This window comes from Mustela lutreola, chromosome 10 (assembly GCF_030435805.1).
Source record: "Mustela lutreola isolate mMusLut2 chromosome 10, mMusLut2.pri, whole genome shotgun sequence".
NCBI lineage: Eukaryota > Metazoa > Chordata > Mammalia > Carnivora > Mustelidae > Mustela > Mustela lutreola.
In genome coordinates, this window is record NC_081299.1 from 98,993,326 (window position 1) to 99,014,585 (window position 21,260).

Sequence of the window (21,260 nt, forward strand, 5' to 3'; positions counted from 1 at the left end):
ATTATGTCCAGGCACACTGGAAATTCAGATTTAAAAAATAATTTCTGTTGGGGGGGGTAAATTCCAGTGTGGGGGACAAACATGCAAATCCGCAGTGATCCTCAGGACAGTAAATGTCACGGGGGAGCCAGGCCAGCGATTATAAGCACCTGGAGGAGGCTGTGTTAATCTGCCCAGAGGTTCAGGGGGTGGTCTGAGGAGAATTGGAAGGCCCAGGAGGAACAACAGATACCAGTGGGTGGGTGGAGAGTTGGAGACCTCCCACAGGTGAGCACTGCTGGAGCACGGGGCTCGTGAGAGGGACGGGCACATGGGTTTTGGCACTGCTCGGGCCTGCCTGTGCTCACTTGATCCCACAGGAAGTCATCATTGCCCGCACTGGTTGGGCTTACTTTGTGCCATGAGACGGTTAGAGGCAGCCATGTCAGCCTCGCTGCCGCCCCGTGAGGAGCTGCTACAGGGTGGTCAAAGGACTTGTCCAACGTCACACAACCCGTGAGTGGCGGAGCGTGCGTTTTTGCGCATGCGTGCAGGAATATCTTAACTTTTTCAGCTTCCGCTTCTCGAGGGCCTCTCTGCGCACTGCCCTTGCCCTGAGGAGCTGTCGGTGTGGGAGCAGGCAGGCCCAGCACAGGTACAAGCGGTGGCAGGCACCGTGGGCAGCCATGGCTTGGCCGGGCTGGTGCCTCGGAGACAGCCTCCACACACACACAGGTGCCAGCCCTCCCTCCAGCCCCGCTTCCAGTTGGAAGTTGGTGGAGGGGAGTGACAAAGTGCTCGGAGGCCTCCCTCCGCAACAAGGACTCCTGTGGGAGCGCCTGATGGGAATACGGCCCGATGAGCCGGGCTCCGTCTCGGTTTGGTGGCAGACATTTTCACCGGGATTAGGTGGGTACACCGCTGCCGTCGCTGCCCTTGATGCGGGCTAATTCTTTTCTCATGGCCTTTCCCCCTCTTTTTCAGGCCTTTCTAGAACGTTACCTCAGCGCGGGCCCCACCCTGCAGTATGACAAGGAGCGCTGGCTCTCGACGCAGTGGAGACTGGTTAGTGACGAGGCTGTGACGAACGGGTTGCGGGATGGCATCGTTTTCGTCCTGAAATGCTTGGACTTCAGCCTCGTGGTCAATGTGAAGAAAATTCCATTCATTGTCCTCTCAGAAGAGTTCATAGACCCCAAATCTCACAAATTTGTCCTTCGCCTACAGTCTGAGACATCGGTTTAAAAGTTTTATATTTGTGGCTTTATTACAAAAAAAAAAAAAAAAAGAATATATAGATATATAGATATATGTATACCAGAGGGGCATCTTTTTTTATTATTATTCTTCATTGCTGACTGACACTGGCAGATGACAGACCAGTATCCTTCGACCATCCGCACTTTACTTGGAAGGAAGCAGGGGATGTCCGCCCTGGAAAAAAAGCGACTGACGACATCTGACTCTTGTGGATGGGACTTCTCGCGAAGCTGTTCCCTGGCGTTTTGTAACAGCTGTAAACCAAAGCGGAGCAGGTGGCCCTCGGGAGCCTCGCCCTTCAGTGGCTAGTCCCTGCCTTTCGTCCAGAGCCACGGCCTCCTGTTGCTTCTGGCCCGCCCCCTTGTAAGACCTCCTGGGGGACGCGTCTTCATTCTGTTTTGGGAAACCAGGCACGACATGTCCACATGGGAGCTTGTGTACATGAACGTCCAGTAACACTTCACCCATGGGAGCCACTGGCCCTTCCGGAAATAACTGCCTTCATCTTTGTTCTTTGTTGCCTTAGGTTCTACTGAGAAAGGTCACAATGAAAAATGTGCACTATCACTTGACAGCTCTAAATGATTTTATTTGGTTTTCTCCCCAAAGAGAAAACCTACCTGTCCTGTTTCTGGCCCTGTTTCCCTAGGTTTGAGCAGGTAGCCCATTCCTGACCCTCTGATGGCCTGCCCATCTCCCTCTATCTGCCTTCCCCTACACACACCGCACCCCCACCCGGTTGATGGCCCTGGTCAGAGGAGCCCAGCCTGCAGAGCTGCCCAGGACCCAGCTCTCCATGTGTGCTCACAGGCTCTGTGCACTGCCTCCTGTGGGTGCTGTGGCTTGTTTGCCTAGGGAAGCACAGAATGCCAACCAGGTCCAACACAGGGACAGCAGCCTGCCAGATTGTCCCTTTTAGGGTGCATTGGGAGCCCCTCTCCCAGTTCCTCCTCCCCACTGCTCGCAGGGACCAGGGGAAGACTGACACCGCGACTCAGGGACTGGCAGGTGTGGCTTGGAGCCTCTAATTTCCCGGGGAGAGAAGTCCTCACAAAGCTTTGTGGCAAGCTGCCCTGCCCAGGGAGACCAAACAGTGTCCACTGCAGTGACAGCTCCTGCTGTCCGGTCCCGATTTCTGACCACCATCACTGTGCAACTCATGACCTCTTCCACTTACTACGAGGGAAGGGGCAGCTTTGGCACTGGTGTTGGAAGTCCTTGTAGTGGTTGGTAAAGTGGAGAGACGGAATGGGTAAGCAGCAGAGCTTGGGGAAAGGAAAGGGAGAGAGCCGATCTTGGGATCCTGGGGGCCAGGTGGCAAGGCTACTGGGGAATTCCTGTCTGTGCCTCCATTTGCCTTCCTGTATCCACGGCCAACCTTTACAGAGTATTCACCCTTGCTTTTCCCAAGAATCGGGAGTAGCCAGTCACCTCACATTAGACAAGGAGGACACTGTCAGAATGCTCTACGTGTTTGCGAGCACCCTGCCTGGTTTGGGCATTCCAGAAGTGCTGCGGTATCTGTGTATCTTCTTTAAAAATCAAAACAGGCTTTGGATATTTGTAATATACCTGTACCTGCAAAAGTAAACAGCACTCTTGAACCAACAGCCTGCAGCTCAAACAGATGTGTTGGAACAGAAGAAAGGAGGAGCCAGTCGGTGTGGCGTGGAGCCAAGATGCACTATGTTAACTGCGTGGTTCTGTTTATGGAAAGCATACCGTGGAACCGTGGTGCTTTTGTTCTTAGTTTCTGAACTAGACATTCCTTATGCTGATGATGTCTTTCTCAGGAAACATATTTTGGGAGATCGGGCAAGGAATGGTGAAAGCATATGGGACTTCGCCTGGGTCCCGGTTGTCATGCCCCAGACTGTGTGTGTCCGAGGCTTCTGCATCAGGGCACAGCTGCTGGGGATGCTCTGAGTACTTCTTGTAGGTCAGATACAGAACATGTGGTTCATGGCGACACTATTATCTGCATTCTAAAATACTGTGCTTCCAGCCCTGTCTTAAGTTACCCGACCAGAAGGGGTTAAGATGGAGTCATTGCTTTGCTGCTGGTATTCCCAGCAGGGTGAAGAAAGGTTTAAATTAAGGAATTTATTTTCTCTCTACCCTCTTCTTTCTCCCCCAGTCTTTGCATAGGAGAATGTCAGACTTTCTGAAATTATTGTTTCAGTTTTAAATTGGATATCGATTTTTTTACACTGACTTTGTATCGAGTCCCTTTTGAAAGCCTAACAAAATAAAATGCAGGATCTTTGTATAAAGCCTTTGCACTTTCAAAATCTTGATAATTTGAGTTACTGGTGCAGTGGGAACAATGTAAATGGCATTAAAAAGATTTAAGGTTTCAGAAAGCTGCATCACCCAATCGAAAACGATGCATTTTTATTTCAGTGCTTGGAACCAAATCGGCCATTCTTTGGGAAAGTGGGTAAGCTGCCCTAGGGCTAGTAAAATATATGAGACTTAACAGTGGAGGAGGCAAGATTTCATTTGCCTTAAATGTTTATAGATTTTCTATAACTTTCAACCTAAGTTATTAAAACGTGACTGTTAAATGTTCAGAGTAGAAGACCCGAATCAGGAGCGCCCGCCGGGGATCACTCTCTCCCCTGGTGGTGTTTTAACCAGTGGCTAACTTGGGTTCCTCGGTGTATCCTTCTGAAGGTGGTGATAATTTTTATTTTTTTATTTTTATTTTTTTTTTTGATAATTTTTAATCATCCATGAACTGAATGTTAAAATGTCTGCATGCTTTGAGTTGAAAGGGAAGTTAAGGTTTTATATCTCCATCCTTTGCGTTATCAGTGAAGTCGAAACGCAGAATACCGTTGCTAAAGTTCACCCTAATATAAGCCCTTGAGAAAATGCTTGAGCACGTTTTTGCCCAGCTGTCACCATCCCCCTTCTCCCTCTGTCCTTTACTTTCGAATCTACAGACAGGATGAATTCTGTGCACAAGTGGAGCTTGCGCCTCCCTGGTGTGTTGTGTGTTTGTGTGCATGTGCACATCGCACTGGGTTGTTTGCTGGAGTTGGAGCTCCTTTTCCGTGGGGAGGAGGTGGCTGGGCTGGTGCGAGGGAGATGAGATGGGGTGTCCCCCCCCACCATCACCATACTTGAGACTTCTCTTCATTTTGCATGCACGTATTTCGAAAGTGCTGTTGTAGCTCTGTGACAAGCCCCCTGCCCGTCGGGATGGCAGATGTCATTACCCTGCCCCTCCTCACTCACCCCACACCTACACCAGGGGAGGTGTTAGTCACACTGTGAAACCAAGAGAATCGGGTCCTTGGTTCACACCCCCTCTGGCTGAGTCCTGTGGGGCTCAGGACTCAGGCTCCCCAAATAGGGGCACATACTTTTTGGTGGGTATGCATTTCCATGTATGTGTGCATGGCCCTGAGTGTAATTACCAATATTATGTTAGCCATCTGAACATCTGTGTCGCCTGTCGCTGGTGGGTGTCATGTCAACCGGTAACTTTCCGCATGTGTTTGTATGGATGAGTATCTGTGTTTCTACCCTGTGTCCTATGGTGGAGAGATTTCCTAATGGCACCCATTTTTTGGAAGGCTGCTCTAAAGCCAGTTTACTTCTCCCTTGGCTCCTTTTATTCCTTTCCCTCCATGACACTGGCTTCTCCCCAGGAATAAATAGCTTTAGCAGAGAAGAGTCTTCTGGAAAGCTTGATGTCCCGCAGGCAATCCATTAGACTCTTGCCTCAGGACCCTATGAGGTGAAAACACAAGAATCAGAGAAAGGTCAAGCTCTGTCATAATTATTGCTCCAACTTTACTACCCTGAAAGCCTTACTACATATTTCTCAATATAACTTAAAAATTGAGCTTCACAAAGAAAACCATAAGACTGATGACTAAAAGTAGCACAGAAACGTTAACATAATTAAGTAGTCCAGCAGAGATCCTTCCTGCGATTATAAAGTGATGTAAGTATTTCTGGGTAGCATTTATGCTTTATGGATCTTCTTACAAAAAAAAATAATAAATCACAATCACAAAAATAATAAATCACAAAAAATAATAAATCACAATCATTATCACAATAACCTTGTCCTATTCCATCATAAATAAAATACGAACTGTTCTGAAGCCCATAGCACAGTCCTTGAATGGTGTTCAGTGCAGCAGTGAACTGAGGTAGTTTAGACTCTAAGCTGAAGGCGGTGTGTTGTACTTTAGCCAAGCAGATGCCAACACAATCAGACTTCAGGTCATGTTTTTGACAAAACGTATTCTGTTCAAACAAAGAAGAGAATGGTAGCAACACACATTTATCTGGTATTGTTGTGTGTTTGGGTGCTGTTCCAGAACGTGAAGTCCTTTGAGGCAGGGTTCTCTCAACTAAGCAGGTGAGGAAGGGGACCATCAGAGAGGGGGGGACTTGTCTCGCATCTCATGGCTCCTGAACGGGATTTCAAATCTAATGTGATTCTAGCCCATTGCTCACTGTGCCTTGAGGTGTGATCTAAATGATCTGGCATTTTGGAAAATGGGGAAGGAACGTGAGGACACTTAACCTGGACTCAGAACCTAGGGTGAGGTGGTGGGATCCCTTCTGTTCTTGCACTTTACACCAGAGCTGTGGCCCCCAGGGGAAACCTCTCCAGTATGCTGGCAGATTTTTCAGGATTTCTAATTGAAAGAACCTGAGAATGCCCCTCCCCCCAGAAAACCAGCCCCGCCAGCACCACACCTGCTGATAGACCCAGGGACTATGGTTCAGCAGCCAGCCTTTGCTTTGGCCCCTCTCACCCTCTGCCCTGCCCCTGCTGGCTTGGGCAGGTGGGCATCTGGGGTCTTAGGCATAGGGAGCTGAGCCGAGGCGGACCTGGACTTTTCCCAAGCTGAGGAAGCCTCTTTCTGGTGCTCGGCTTCCCAGGTTAGAGCGGGAGAGGGAGCACCTGCATGTCCAGCCCCTTCCCAGGTCTGGAACGGGGGTCCCCTGGCCTCCCTCCTTGACCTACGTGTTCTCAGCAAGCAATTGCAGCCTACCGTTTTCCCCCACGTTTGCCCTCAAGAGTTTTAACAGACATAAAACAGAAGTCTGAAAACACGGTTTTCCTCTCTTCTGAGGTCTTTGAAGTTTCATCCTGTTGTGCACAAACCACCTCTTTCTGTCCTGCTGTTCCCTTTGCGTGGAGCACAGGAAAACGAAGATGATACATCTCTCAGCGTGGCTGCTCATTTGGAATCAGGGCAGATTGTCAAAGGGTAGAAAGGGAATGATAAAACTAGTAAAATAGAATCTGGGGACTCTGTGACTCTCCGTTGCCAGGCCCTGTCCCATTTCTACTTAGATAGCCCAATTTTCTTGTTTCACCTGTAAAATAAATCTTTTGAATGGATTGTTTTCAAGTTCCCCCATTAGAACAACAGATTTCTGACCTCTTAAGCAGTAACCGGAAAGTCACAGCTAATACGACACTAAAAAATCTACAATTTATATAATTTTTATATATAATAAAAATCTACAATTTATATAAGATAAAAAAAATCTTAAAATTTATCTTGCGGCTTAAAAACACCAATGTTTTGCCTTAGTGGGATAAAAGTACTTACTCATCTTAAGCCTGGGGAACAAAATGTGACAAACCCCAGACTTCTAAGAGTGTCTTTGACATTTCTTTTGGCACTGAAATAATTCATAAAAATATTTGAATGTACAGTTGTCTGGGTTTTGTTTGCTTCTATTTATCGGTGCTTTACCTTGTACTGTGAGCTTTCATTCTGAAGGAGCTGATCACTTAGGAGTTGTTAAGATCCCCCAAAAGCCCAAAGCCTAGGGAAGCTTCTTCTCTGAGGCCCAGTGACTATTGCTCAGGGAATTAGCAATGGGACCCAGGCAGCTGGTCTGTGAGTGACAAGTCTAGTTTAACTCAGCATCATAGGGAATTTAGACAGTTGCACATTGTCACCATTCCAGGGGCCAGGTAGAAAGAGGTGGCAGTGGCTTTTCATTTGCTAGTACCCCTCAGTCATAGAAATAATGGAATGTCCACTTAATGTTGTTCATTTTTTTTTAATGCTGTTCATCATTCTTAAGAAAAGAAAAAGGAACGTAAAATTCCAACGGTGGTGGTAATGCCTTATTTTTATGATGGATTCGCTGTGGGCTTTAGTTATGTATAGCAGGCTACCCTGAGACCCTTGAGTTACAACATTGGCCAAATGTGATTTCCAAGCAGTTGTTTATGAGAACAACTATTGTGGAGAGTCCAGAATGCTAGCCAGAGTGAGGATGGGTAGATACTGGCTCACTGGGGTGATTGACATAAATCGCCTTATGAATGACCCGTTCCTCTACCACGATGCTAGGGAGAAGCCAGGGACACCCGAATCAGGTCTTCTTCGGAGAAGTTCATTGGACAACTGCTTTTGTGTTGAAAGAACTTTTCACTTCTGGATTTCGAACCCAGAAAGTTCAGTGACAAAATCATCTGATGATTTTCTATCTGATGGAATCAGCACTGTTTGAACAAAGATGTGGCCAGAGGTCTTTGTGTTCTTCCTTAGTAGTTAATACTGCACTTTATAACCAGGAGGGGCAGTTCTTGTCAGTCTCTTCTCCAGTCACCATATATGTCGGAGAAAGTCTGAGTATGATTACCTGCATAAATGGGTAGTGGGCCCTGTTGAGGCATTTCAAACATCTAAATGAATGACTCTACCAGCAACTATCTGCGTCAGCACGTTTATGAACATTCATACGGTGTATGCTATGAAATGTCTTCTCATTGTGACATCCAACAGTAAGAATGTTAACGTTTACAACTGACATGGCGTACCTGGCAGCCAAGTTATTTGGTCCCCTTTTGGATCCCCCATCCCAACTGACTGTAAAACATTTTACATGTTACATTTTTTTATACCGTACAACTTGAAAAATAAACTGAAATCCCAAATTGGATTTTGCTTCTTTTTCTCATGTGATTATTTCAATCCAAAGATTTGTTTGCTTTTTTACGGAGGGTTTTCACTCTTGTATAATTTTTATACCCTTTTAAAGACAACCCATCAAGGGACACCTGGGGGGCTCAGTTGGTTAAGTATCCGACTCTTGCTTTCAGCCCAGGTCATGATCACCAGGGTCCTGGGATTGAGACCTACATTGGGCTCCACGCTCAGTGAGAGTCTGCTTGAGATTTTCTCTCCATTTGCCCCTCCCGCTCATTCTCTCTGTCTCTCTCTCAAGTAAATAAATAAATATTTTTTTAAAAAGACAACCTATCAAGTTTCTATGAAAACCAAGCTGATTGTTATAGATTGAATCAGAAAGTGGATTGTCACTGTAACAAAAACTATCTGTTGCAATCATTTTATGCTCAAGAGAATGTTTTAAATGAATAGATTACTGAAAATTAAAATCTTAGGGTCTAAAAATGAAGATGAAATGGGCCTTTTGAATAAATCAGCAAGTGAATAAAGGTCTTTGAATCAAGAAAAGGAGAAGAAAAGTGTCAGACCCTGGATTTGTGAGGGGGAGTGAATATTGGATTGTTTTTGTGAGTGGCTTGGTAATTCAATTTTAATTATTGACTAATTTAAAAATAGGTCTATTTAAAAAGAACTTGATAGGGGTACCTGAGTGGCTCAGTGGGTTAAAGCCTCTGCCTTCGGCTCAGGTCATGATCCCAGAGTCCTGGGATAGAGCCCCACATTGGGCTCTCTGCTCAGCAGGGAGCCTGATTCCCTTCCCCTCCCTCTGCCTGTCTCTCTGCCTACTTGTGATCTCTGTCTTTCAAACAAATAAATAAAATCTTAAAAAAAAAAAAAAAAAGAACTTGATAATATAAGAAAGAAATGTTGGCGAGATGGGATGGGAGCATCTGGCAGGCTTAGTGGGTGTAGCATGTGACTCGACCTCATGAGTTCAAGCCCCACATTGGGTGTGGAGCCTACTTGAAATAAAATTAATTAAAAAAAAAAAAAAGAAATGGAACTTGGCTTCTGCTACACTCAGCTATTTTTTTTTTTTTTATCTGCATAGAGTACTGATAGTGCACAAATTCTTACCTATTCCATGGACAGGAGCTAGAGAAAGCAATCGATTTGAAGATTTACTGTATAGATTACCGTAAACTGTTTCTGTGGGCCATTGGCCATGACGTGCATAATTTATATCTGCAAAAGCAAACCCTGCTAGAGAAAAGATTCGAGTTGTCTGCAGACATAAACCAAGGACTCTTCTCTTTTTCATTCATTACCCGTCATATAGCTATAGAGTTTTGGAAGAGTTTTCAGACAACCAGATGATAAATGATCAGATTATGGAAGTGAAGCAAGGGATATCAGGATGGCACCCATTAAGTCACTGTGTGCACACCCAAGGCCAGAGACAGGAGCCCTCCGGCAATGGCAGAGCAATGGGCAGTATCCCAGCTTCCAGGGAGACTTGGCAATTCCCTGTCGGTGTCAAAACATCGTTCAAGCATCTTGTAGGTAGGTATACAGGCTAATGTGGATATGGAAAAACAAAACTACACTTGACCTATGGCTATGTTCTCTGTATTTACAACTGAATGTGTAACTGAGGTTGTGAGAATTTTAATAGTTCAGACCAAAAGATGATAACACAAGGTACTTGAAACAGTTTTCTTTCATTTTTAAAGATTTTTTTTTTTAAGATTTTATTTATTTGTCAGAGAGAGCGAGCGAGAGCTAGCACAGGTAGACAGAGTGGAAGGCAGAGTCAGACGGAGAAGCAGGCTCCCTGCAGAGCAAGGAGCCCGATATGGGACTCGATCCCAGGACGCTGGGATCATGACCTGAGCCGAAGGCAGCTGCTTAACCAACTGAGCCACCCAGGCGTCCCAAAACAGTTTTCTTTTCTAGATGTTTGCCCAGGCCTCTGATCTCACCCACTCATTTTTGCCTTCTGGGATCTGCATTTATCAAACAAGCCTTGAATATTTGAATGAATGAGTGAATGAGAACAAGATGGCTTACTCTGTGCAGAAGCTACCACCTATACCCTAATCATATATGATTATTTTATGGGAATCATTGGGATTTTGAAGGATCCTAGGGTTAACAGTAGGAATTCTAGCCATCACTACTCTGAAGAGTTCATACTGGTAAAATACCAGATTAATTCAAAAGAAGCCCTTAAATTACCTTGCAAACATTTAGGTGGGTCAGCAGATACATTAAAATAAGTGAGTGATGGGCGCCTGGGTGGCTCAGTGGGTTAGGCCTCTGCCTTTGGCTCAGGTCATGATCCCAGGGTCCTGGGATCGAGTCCCACATCGGGCTCTCTGCTCGGTGGAGAGCCTGCTTACCCCTCTTTCTCTGCCTGCATCTCTGCCTACTTGTGATATCTCTCTGTCAAATAAATAAGTAAAATCTTAAAAAAAAAAAAATAAGTGAGTGGGCACTTAGGTGGCTGTTGGCATTCTGTTCCCAGAGAGTGGGGCCTGGGACTTCTGATGTCATCCCCATGCTGCTTCGCTTGCCATCATGATGCCTGTATTTCTAGGAGACTTTGCTGACCTGAGTAAAGAACACCGCACATCAGAAACTCCCCACTGCACCAAAGAGATTCTGTGTTTTGAGGTTTTTTTTTTAATCCCAATTTGCTATTCTAAGCGGATCTGAAAAGATGATGCCATTGCCAAAAAGGTCCTGATTGACTTTTGATAGTCACTAGCATATTTTTAATGGTACTAAGAGCTTTTGATAATCACTAGCACATTCTTCGTGGTACTAATCACTGTTAAATTAGCTTTACATAGGGCTTAGAGAGTACTTAGTCAACTTGTCAACTAAGTACTCTCTTAGGCAAACAAGTTGACTAAGTACCTATCAGAATATAGGCACTGAGGATAGAATGGAAGCCGCTAAAGCCTTTTCCCTAAGCTTGCTTTCAGACTAGCAGGGGGAGGAAGACATACATGCAGGATAAATTGTGATTTCTGTAAGAGAGCTCTGTACACAGCACAGTGAGGCTCAGTGCACGAGGGGGCCAATTCAACTGGGGTACGACTGGAACAGGCATAGAATGTCCCCCACTTCGCACCTCAGGTAATATAGTTGGGGGTTTGCCAGGCAGGTACAGATGGGAAAGGACAGGCATTCTAGGAGATGGAAAAGCATGAGCCAAGGCTTGACATTATAAGCAGCCAGGAAGTTTCTCTCAACTTCTGGTTCTAAGTGTAGAGGAGGCAGGTGGCTGGGAGGCTTTGTGAGAGATGAGGCTGGTAAAGTGGACAAAAGGTAGCTCACACAGACCTTGCGTGCCCTGCAAAGGAAATTGGCTTTTACCAATTCTGTTCACACCTGACCCCCTAGCCTGGTGCTGGGGGTGCTGACCCAACTTCTGCTAAAATGACAACTGGGTGCTATAATCCCAAATGAGGCTTGGGGCCGCCCTAATTCCAGACAGATACTCCATGTACACAGTGGAAATTGCCCCATTCAGTCCGATGCTTTGCTAATCCAGGAACCCAGACATCGCCAGCATCAGCATCAGCCCTACTCAGACTTTGCTTTCCTCAAAGGGAGGAGAGACACTTCAAGGACTTTGGGTTTTACGAGACCTATCCCGTTGTTTCTCCTCCTCAACCTCCCACCACACAGCCCAGCTCTACATTCGGCAGCCAACAATCGTTCCATTCATAGCTCAGTCTTTGGCCTCTTAGTCTTAAAACAAAAAAAATTTTTTAAACACCTACTGGGAATAGAGAACCATTAACGCATTTTAAGCATGTGCGTGGCATGAACAGCTTCTCATTTCAGAAAGATCACTTGATCACAGCGGTGAGATGGGAGAGCCGTTGGAACCTTGCGGCAAGCCAGGTGAGAGACTGTAAAGCCTCAGTAACACAGTAGGGGTGGGCGAGAGGGGAGCACGGCACCTGTTCCCTATTCAATGCGGAAGCGGGACACAACACATGGCTCTAAGGCTTCCGGCTTGAGTGAGCGTTGTTGGAGGAGGTTGTCTCTTCCCTACTGCACTGCTTCTATGAAGAAGGATCTTTTCCGGACTGCTGCTGGCCTTTTGCCTAAACCTTACTCCCCTCCAGAGATAGAGTGAGTTACCTGGTTAGTGGGCAATAGCCCTTTGTCCATGTTTCTTGGGGTGAAGTTCTTGGGGTGAAGTAATAATTGACAGTCCAGTTTTTTCTCCTCCCTTTCATCCTTGCCCACTGAGCAGCAATGGCCTGGGTCTGCTCTACAAGTCTGATTCCCTTGGGTGGCCTGCAGTTAGAGGTAGGAAGCTGGGAAGCCCATTTTCCTCATCTCCAAGTCTCCAAATTGCTGTTCTTCTATGATAACAGTGATTATTAATTATTATTAATAATTACTATGTTGACTGCTGACTTCTTGATCTAATTTTGGGGAGATCTTTAAACCCCAGAGCTGTGTTGATCCAAGGTCCCTATGGGAACTCCAGATGAAGCTGTCCAGGAGAGACAGTTGGGGTGAGGGCTTTGGAAACAGGAGAGCCTGGCTAGAGACCGAAGACGTTGGTAACCACCGGCTGGGTGAGATGACCTTAGGTTGTGGACCAGCTTCGGTCTCTGCCCTGGCTTGTGTCAGTCCCCAGTGACCCTTTCTAAAATACAGACTGTCAGGCCCCAGCTCTGGAGATGGCATGTCACGGTGTCTGGACTGGTGAAAGGCATCTGTGTTTTCTAAGTAAGTTCAGCAGACAATATTCTGATGCTCACTGAGCAGGGTTCAGACACCCTGGTGAGAGTGGAAAGTTGGAGGACAGAGCCCCAGGACCCATCTGCATCTAGGAAGCATGTGTGTGTTTGCACGTATCAGAGATTGTTGATCAAAAGCTACTTAGTAATGATCTAATGATCTTACCAGTGTGGGCCTCTTGCATTGTTAGAACTAGGGCCTAGATAGTACACAGCCTTATTATGGAAAAGACAAGCTTGTTTCTAGTGATGAGATGTTATTTTTAAAAATACACCAAGTGGGGATGCCCGGGTAGCCCAAGTCAGTTGAGCATCTGATCTTGGTTTTGGCTCAGGTCGTGATCTCAGGGTCCTTGGATCAGGCCCCACATCTGGCCCCATGCTCAGCAAGGCATCTGCTTCTCCCTTTCCCTCTCCTCCTCCCCCCATATGCATGTGTGCGGTCTCTCTCAAATAAATAAATATCTTTCTAAGAAATACACTGACAATGATCGTGCATTCTTGATAACACAACGATTTTTTTCCCCCAACAAGATGGCAAGTCTTTGCAGTTTTAATTAGCCTCCATTTCCAATACGGGATAAGGTAATTATGGCCTCCAGAAGGAAAAGAGAAAGAGTATCTTGGCATAAGCTATGAAAAGGATTATGGGAAACTCACTTGAGTCCATCTCAAGACACTATCTGAGGAAAAGAAATGGAATCCTTTGATTGATTAACTTAAGGAGTTTAATTTCATCGAAATCCTTGATTTAAGTATAAAAATGGGGTTACGCTTATACTCCTTTATTTTTTTAAAAGATTTTATTTATTTGACAGAGATCACAAGTAGGCAGAGAGGCAGGCAGAGAGAGTGGGGGATGCAGGCTTCCTGCTGAGCAGAGAGGCTGATGCGGGACTCGATTCAAGGACCCTGAGATCATGATCTGAGCCAAAGGCAGAGGCTTAACCCACTGAGCCACCCAAGTACCCCATACTCCTTTAAAGTGAATGTGTGACCCTGGGAGAATTTCTTGGGCCTTCTGCATCTTATTTTCCTTGTCTGTAAAATGGGGGGTAATAACAAGACTTCATAAGACCTTTGTAAGGATTAAATGACATAATACCTGTAAACCACATAGCCTAGTGCTCCAGGCACATACGAAACATTCAATAAATACCAGTTTAAAAAGGTTTAGACCAGTGACTAAACAGCACTACTACTTACAGACAGTACTAGCTTACCACTCAGTCTTCTAACATGGGACTATCACACATTAACTTAATGCATATTACTCAGGCCTCCAGGAACAAAAGAATTTTCCTGGGTTGAAGAATAGACCACTTTCATGACAGACCACATTCCTTGGCTATTTGAAAGATTAGCTTCAATGACTGCTTTGAAAATGTACCTCCCCAAGAGCTTATTAGAGGTGTGCTTGGATCTGGCCAGATGACGTCATAGTCCAGCTTGGCAAGTGTCTGCCTCGCTTTGTGAAGGTGAGAAATAAAAATAAGGAGGTCTTGTAACCATTGTTATCCAACAGTGCTGGGGAATTATAGATATTCTGGTTAATCAATTATTCATCCATCAGTTCAATAAATGAGCATCCACTTTGTGCTGGACAGAGTGCTACCTGCTGAGGATACAAAGTAAGTTAATTCCTTGCCTCCAAGAAGCCTACAATTTAGCGAAAGGACAGACAAGTAAATATGTACTACAATTTAAAGGACAATTTCCATGACCGGGGGTATGTGTAAAATGCCCCTTGTGGTTGCCTAGACAAGTGGATACGTGGTGATATCACTCTTCCAATCTGGGACACCATTTAGAGGAGGAGAATTGAGGGCAGAAGGTAGTGAATTGGGGTTTTGCTCTATTGTTTGAATTGCTTGTGCACCCTCGGAACCAAGATGAATGGGTGGGCCTAAAACTAAGAGAGTGGTCAAGGTTAGAGACCCAGATTTGGAGGCCATCATACACAAGGGGTCGCTGATGGACATGGAAAAATGTTAGGGTTGAGAGATACTGTGACACACTATCATTTAAAGGGCAGGAAGGGGAAGAGGGGCCAGAGAGGAAAACAAAGAAGGAACAGAGAGGGAGAACAGGAACCAAGATAGAATGACAGGATCAGAAAAACCAAGTGAGGATTTTTAAGATAGTCTCAGTATTTTCGAAGTATAAGTTTAATGACAGTTAGTTGGCTACTATTCCATAAAAGGATTACTCTATTTCCAAAGAATTTGCACAGTGTCTTACACATGTGTTAAGAGATTGAAAATAAATTAGAACATGATAAATGCACACTTAAGGCTAAAACTACAAGCACAAGGTAACCTCTAGATAGTTTGGAAGGCACTTTGGGGTTTTCTCAGTGCCTCAGGCCACCGTTATGAACTCTAGCTATTGTCCCACTCAAGTGTGGGTGGGTTGACAAATGGGGCATTGACTGACCTCTGGATAAACCAACTTTCCCTCCCAATAGGAGGGCTCACTCACAGCAACAGAAAAGGGTGCCCAGATCCCAGCTCAGGCTAGGAAGCCAACTGACTCAATCAGGGGTATGAACCCAGCAGGAAAAACTGAAAACATTTCATCCTTCCAGTTCCCCCACCCCCTTGCCAATCATGTGAGACTTGTCACTAAAGCGAAGTTTGGAAAGCAAACCAACCTCTCATCCCATATCCCAACATACCAAAAATGATTGGGACATCTGTACCCATGTGTTTCAAGGCCTCCCAATAGCTGTCCAAACACTTGGATCTGAGTTCATAATGGTGTGACACACACTTGACATAATCAGTTTAATAGAGCCAAGAGAACCTGATTTAGAAACTTGCTTCTAAGGCTGAGCCTCTCCTAGGAGGGAACCTCTTGCCTTAAGAAAGGATTGTCACTGATGTTCTAGGCACAGGGGCTAAATGGATTAATCATGGGTCTCCCTGGGCTCTGACTGTGAGATCACTCTATGCTTTGAGTTTTTCAGCTGTCAATTCTGTTACTGTTCCATCAAAGACAACAAGTAAACTTGAGTCAAGGTGTCAGGGGATTGTTGTCCCCGGACCGCCAGGTTCCGGCACTGCCATGACCATGGGTGGTCTGGCAAAGAACGAGAGCTTTTCCAAGACAATCAGACAGTCCACATGGGAATAATTCCCCACTCGTCCCTGCTGAGTGGGATTACTGGTTTTAGAGGCATTTGTTGAACGGTACAGCTCCCAATAAGAAGGGGGTGGGAAAAGAGATAGGAAAAGGGGGAAGGTGCTGGTGGGAGGGGGCCAGGGCTGCTTGCCGCCCCCCGGGGCTATCCGCAGGGCAGTGGGCAGCTATGATTGTGCTTCCATCCACCAGCTGGAGTCAGAGCTACTCATCATCATCGTCACTGTCATCATTAGACTCCTCATCAGAATTATCACCATCATCATCGTCCTCATCCTCATCGTCACCGCCATCATCTCCATCTTCATTGTCATCATCTTCAGTGTTTATCTTTCCAGAAAGCACATCTTCAATCCAGTCCTCCAGCTCCTCGGCTGTGGGCAGGTCATCGTCATCGGGGATCTCCATCCAGACACTGTCAGCCTGCAGTGAGGGACAGAGTGAGTGAGTGAGTGATGGAAGGACCAGCCAGACCAGAGGATTCCAAGCAGCCGGGCCATGTCATCGGGAACATGTGCACATGGTTTCATGGGAATGCCTGGATGCAGAATGCTGTGTGTAGCAGCCTGCTTGTGCGATGTCAAAGGAAGCGTGCATTCCAGTGTGCGTGTGTGTGTGTGTGTGTGTGTGTGTGTAATGTGCCCATATAGGTCTCTGGGGAAGGAGAGCAGGTATGGAGGTGAGGCTTGGAGGGTTGGCAGGGGAATAAGCCAGGCCCAGCATACCAGGACTGGTAGCTGCTTCCACCCCATCCCTCTTTGAAATGCCATCTTTCCTATCTTCTGCCTTACCCCCTCACCCTGAAGCAGATCAGCGGCACTGCCTGGCAGAGTCCCTGTCCCACCCTAAACTGCCTGCCCTCCGGATCCCCGCCATTAGGTCTGGAAAGTGCTGGGGGTGGCGGGCGAGGTAGCTCAGATTGGAACAGTTCCCAGGGGTATCGAAATCAAGTATTATTATGAATCAGAACTATATTTGCACTGTTTTTTCCTTCTGATTTCATGACCGTATCTACAAGATAGCTATGTAATAATAATGACAAACATGTACGTGATGCTTCCGGTAGGCTAGCCATGAAACTATCACCCATGTTTCCCTCAGGAAATGGGACTAAGAAAGAGGTCGGGGAGTGGGAAATACTTTTGCTTTTCACCATATATATTTCAGATGTTCCATTTATAAATGTTTTAACTGGAGTAAATTTTTGACAGTATTAATTATTATTATTAATTTAAAAAGCAGTGTACAGAATAAACAAATGTAGAATCCCCCAGGTGACCAAACGTCCACCAACAGGATAACAGGACATTGCTAACTGACCCCCACTCACAAGCATTCCCACCACAAATAATTATGCCTCTAATGACTTCTCTGTGACCATCTCTTTCTGTCCATTATTTATTTCCTCATTATCTGTTGTATTTGTCTTCCCTTATGTTTTGTTATGATAGAGTTGTATCAGCAGTCAAGACTGAGGTTCAAAATTCCCCACGATCTGCCAGTATACTACACACCAGCTTTTTCCACCCTCGGTTCCAGCTGTCTGCCTGGTGAGGGGTGGCCTCCACCTCATTCATGTTCCTCCTCCTGCCCCCCGCCCCTAGCCCCCTCCATCACCTGCCATCACAATGGCAGCTTCACATGTGGGTTCCTTTGTGTAAGAATAGTTTGTTGTTGGGCCTTAGGAGAAAATAGAGGGTGGGAAGTTGGTGAAAATACTTGGGTAGAAAGTTCCAAAGAGTCAGTAAAACAGGATGGGCTGGCCCCATAAAGGAAACGTGCCCATGCATTTCCCAGGAAGTGCCCAGTCCTGAAGCCATAGATTGAGACAGGCTCAGAGAATAGGCTGGGGACACACGGAGCTTGGGCAAGGCCAAGGGTCCTGCTCATTTCAGGGGAGGCTAGACTCCTATCCATGGGGTCACAGTCTGGGCTGCATGGCAAAAAACAGGACAGGTTAGCAGTGACCGGGTTATACTCACATCTGTCACATTCACCACCCCAATCTGTGGCTTGAATAGATCAATCTTGAAAGTCTTTTCCCAATAGGCAATGAGCTGAAACAACAAAAAATGAGATTAGACAGCAGGCAGAGGGCATTCCCTGTCAAAGCCACATTTTGTGGCTGGACCCACCTGCCAACCCTTCATCGGTCACCGTCGCTTTAAGGTTTCCAAGACAGCTGTGGGCACTTCAGAAATTGAAGCCTTGGCCTCAGCCCTCAAACACTTTAAATAAGTGTGGGGAAAAAAAGAGGTCATAACACCAACTATGAAGACATATACTATAAAAGCTTCTACAGCTGTAAGGAAGAATATTACAGAGATGGCCCAATGTCAATTCCCAAATGACCGTGGCTCTTTTATACTTCATGAGTGGTCAGGGAGCCATTTTCCTTCACTTCTCTTTCAATGTCCCATTTAAAAATCCCTTACCTTGCACTACTCAGATCCACAAGATGGCAGGGGAGGGCGTGGTGGTGGAGACAAGAAGTGTCATGCAAGTAAAGGGAGGGCTTTTTCGTTCACCAGGCTTGGGATCTGCAGGGACTAATCCCTGACTGGGACAGGGCTAAAGGAGTCGGGGCCATGGGGCTAAGACAATGCAAATAAATGTTCAGTGGCAGAAAGTCTCCAACGCAAATAAGTGGCCTGATGGGGGGCGGGGATGGTCAGGAACCTGGATATCCAAACAGTCTGGAGATTTCTCCTTTGCAAACACCAAGGCAAACAAACATACAGAGCAGGTTGGGACAACTGCAGACCATCTGCAAGCTTACACAACAGAACAGTCCAGATAAGCTCAAAATATAGCCAGGCAGAGGCTAACGAAAAAGTTATACTAGGGGTGCCTGGGTGGCTCAGTCGGTTAAACGTCTGCCTCCGGCTCAGGTCATGATCCCAGGGTCCTGGGATCGAGCCCCACATCAGGCTTCCTGCTCAGCTGGGAGTCTGCTTCTCCCTCTGCCCCTCTTCCTGCCCATGTGAACTCTCTCTCTCAAATAAATAACATCTTTTCTAAAAAGTTACAGTATTTAGGGTCTTATGAGGCCATGACTTTGTTACGATCACCTAAGAATTACTTTCATGATATCTGAAGCATCAGATATCATGAAAGTCTCTGTCTCTGTCTTATTCTGTAAGTAAGACTGGTTTTCAGGACCCTTGAAATCATTCAACTGCCCCAATTTGACTATTTAATCATGATATGATCAGTCAGGTCCTATGCACCAAACAATAATTTCCAGAAGAATTATATCATTTAAACCTAATGATAACTAAACATGTTCTGATTACCAGCAGTTAGCTCTACCTAAAGTCTATTTATTGACTGAGTAGTAGACAAATCTTTGGCATCAGACAGATCTGGTTGTGATATCTCATCTCCCACCTAGTAGCTTTGTTTTCATCTGTCAGATGGGGATTATGACGGTCTCTGCCTCACAGGGTTGATAGGAAGGTTCAATGAGATGGTGCCTGCAAAGAATTTACTATACTTCCAGGCATACAGTATATTGGCTACATCCATTGTCATCACCACTGGACTCCTGTTTATTCCCTTTAAAATTAAGTATAATAAAGGCTTTCTGACTATTGATCACTGACACTAGCAAGAGGCTGGACCTTAACTTTCTTACACATTCAACATGCTAGGACCTGGGAGAACACAATGAACAAGACAGCGTCTCTGCTCTCTGAGAGGCTGCTCCTGCTCTCCACGAAGTTCTTCATCCTATGCAAAATGGTCAAGTCTAATTTTTATGACTTAGCAACTCGGGTTGCCTATGAATGATGGTCCCCACCCAAAAACATGAAAGAGGCTGTAACAGGGAGGTGGTGGGATGGGGGACGGGAATGGAAGTTCTAGTAGAAGAATTTCACCCAGCTCACTCATGTGGGTGGCTCAGATCCCTGGTCTCCAGGGAGTGAGAATGGTGGGTCTAACCATGTCAGTGCTAGCGCCCAGTATGAAGGTCCATGGTGTCCCACCATGTTGCCAAGGTCTTCCACACAAGATAGGAGTGGTCACACTGTGTTTCTGCACATGCTCCTCCTAGTGCACACCCTCCTTCATGCTTCTGGGTCTCACACCCAACACACACACGAGACTATGAATGTGACCAAGGCCAGTGCCCAGGGCTGAGCCACTCACCAGAGGAAAGTCATCCGGGTCGATCCACACAATGCTCAGGTCAGGGTTGTCGGTGTTGTCCCTGGCAACCTGTTTCAGGATTTCCAGGAACTCGTAGCCATCTGAAGCAGGATTCGAGAAGTCTGAGTAACCCCTGTACATAAATGGCTTCCAGCATGTGGAGCCAGGAGTGTGGTCTTTCCACGAGAGTTTCTTAGGGCATTTGGTGCATACCCTCAATTATAGGATTATTCTACAAAGTGAGTCGGGGAACTTCAGCCACGAAGCAGCTTACTCAAAGGAAACAATAAAAATTTTAAATAAAAAATATTAGAATTTCACAGGGAAGTGGATGATTCTTAAAGCTGGGTTCCATTTGCTGATCAGATCAGAAGAACCCCTGCCTGGTCCTCAGTGCTCTGTTCCTTCTCTTGAAACCAACAATTTGCTATCACTCAGAGTTCTACAGACCAAGAACATGTAGCCTGGACCCTTAGTCTTCTGCAACCTGGAATCTGTAAAACCTTCAAACGAAGCTTCTGATTTACAGCTGGTTTCATAGCTTTGAGATAGTAAATGGGGTTCCCCTCCCTCTCTCACCATTTCCTGGTATGCTCTGCCCTCCCTCTCTTCAAGCAGCAGCATTTATGGCCCCCAGGGGAGGGATGATTCATAAGAAAAGCAGAGACAAGCCCTGTGAGCCTCAAGAACACAATTTTTTTTTTTAATTAAAAAAAATTAAAGCCTAAACCTTTAAGGACTGGTAGCATAAAATTTATACCATAAACAAGTTTTGGAAGAACGTTTAGTAAGAGAAAGCACACCCTAAACCCTCAGCATCCCCACCCCACTCCTAGCTAGAAACAAAGATTCTGGAAAGTCCCTAAGAAGAAGCGCTGCGCCCGTGTGTATGTGGAGGCGCATGCGTGCGCACAGATTGCGAGCCAGGGTGCGCACGTGCATGTGTGTCCACACGAAGAAAGTCCAGCTCCAGGGGATCTCAGAGCATAGGGCACTCATGCAGTGTTTCGGAATGAGACTCTGGGAAATGGAGAGGCCTCCAAATCTT

The 21,260-nt window shown here is 46.0% G+C and overlaps 2 protein-coding genes across 3 annotated transcripts in view; one reads left to right on the forward strand and one right to left on the reverse strand.

Moving 5' to 3' along the window:
- VANGL1 (VANGL planar cell polarity protein 1) overlaps positions 1 to 3,512 on the forward strand; it is a 48,050-nt gene extending 44,538 nt beyond the window's left edge. For both annotated transcript variants that reach the window (XM_059136153.1, XM_059136154.1), the window contains one exon: positions 964 to 3,512. In XM_059136153.1, coding sequence (XP_058992136.1) covers positions 964 to 1,224 — 261 coding nt within the window. In that variant the 3' untranslated portion in view covers positions 1,225 to 3,512. The remainder of the gene's footprint in view (positions 1 to 963) is intronic.
- An 11,559-nt stretch (positions 3,513 to 15,071) lies between these two features.
- CASQ2 (calsequestrin 2) overlaps positions 15,072 to 21,260 on the reverse strand; it is a 60,901-nt gene continuing 54,712 nt past the window's right edge. Inside the window, exons 9-11 of the mRNA XM_059136834.1 lie at positions 20,213 to 20,313; positions 18,043 to 18,117; positions 15,072 to 16,483 (exon numbers count right to left, since the gene is read on the reverse strand). Of these exons, the coding sequence (XP_058992817.1) occupies positions 16,265 to 16,483; positions 18,043 to 18,117; positions 20,213 to 20,313 (395 nt within the window). The 3' untranslated portion in view covers positions 15,072 to 16,264. The remainder of the gene's footprint in view (positions 16,484 to 18,042; positions 18,118 to 20,212; positions 20,314 to 21,260) is intronic.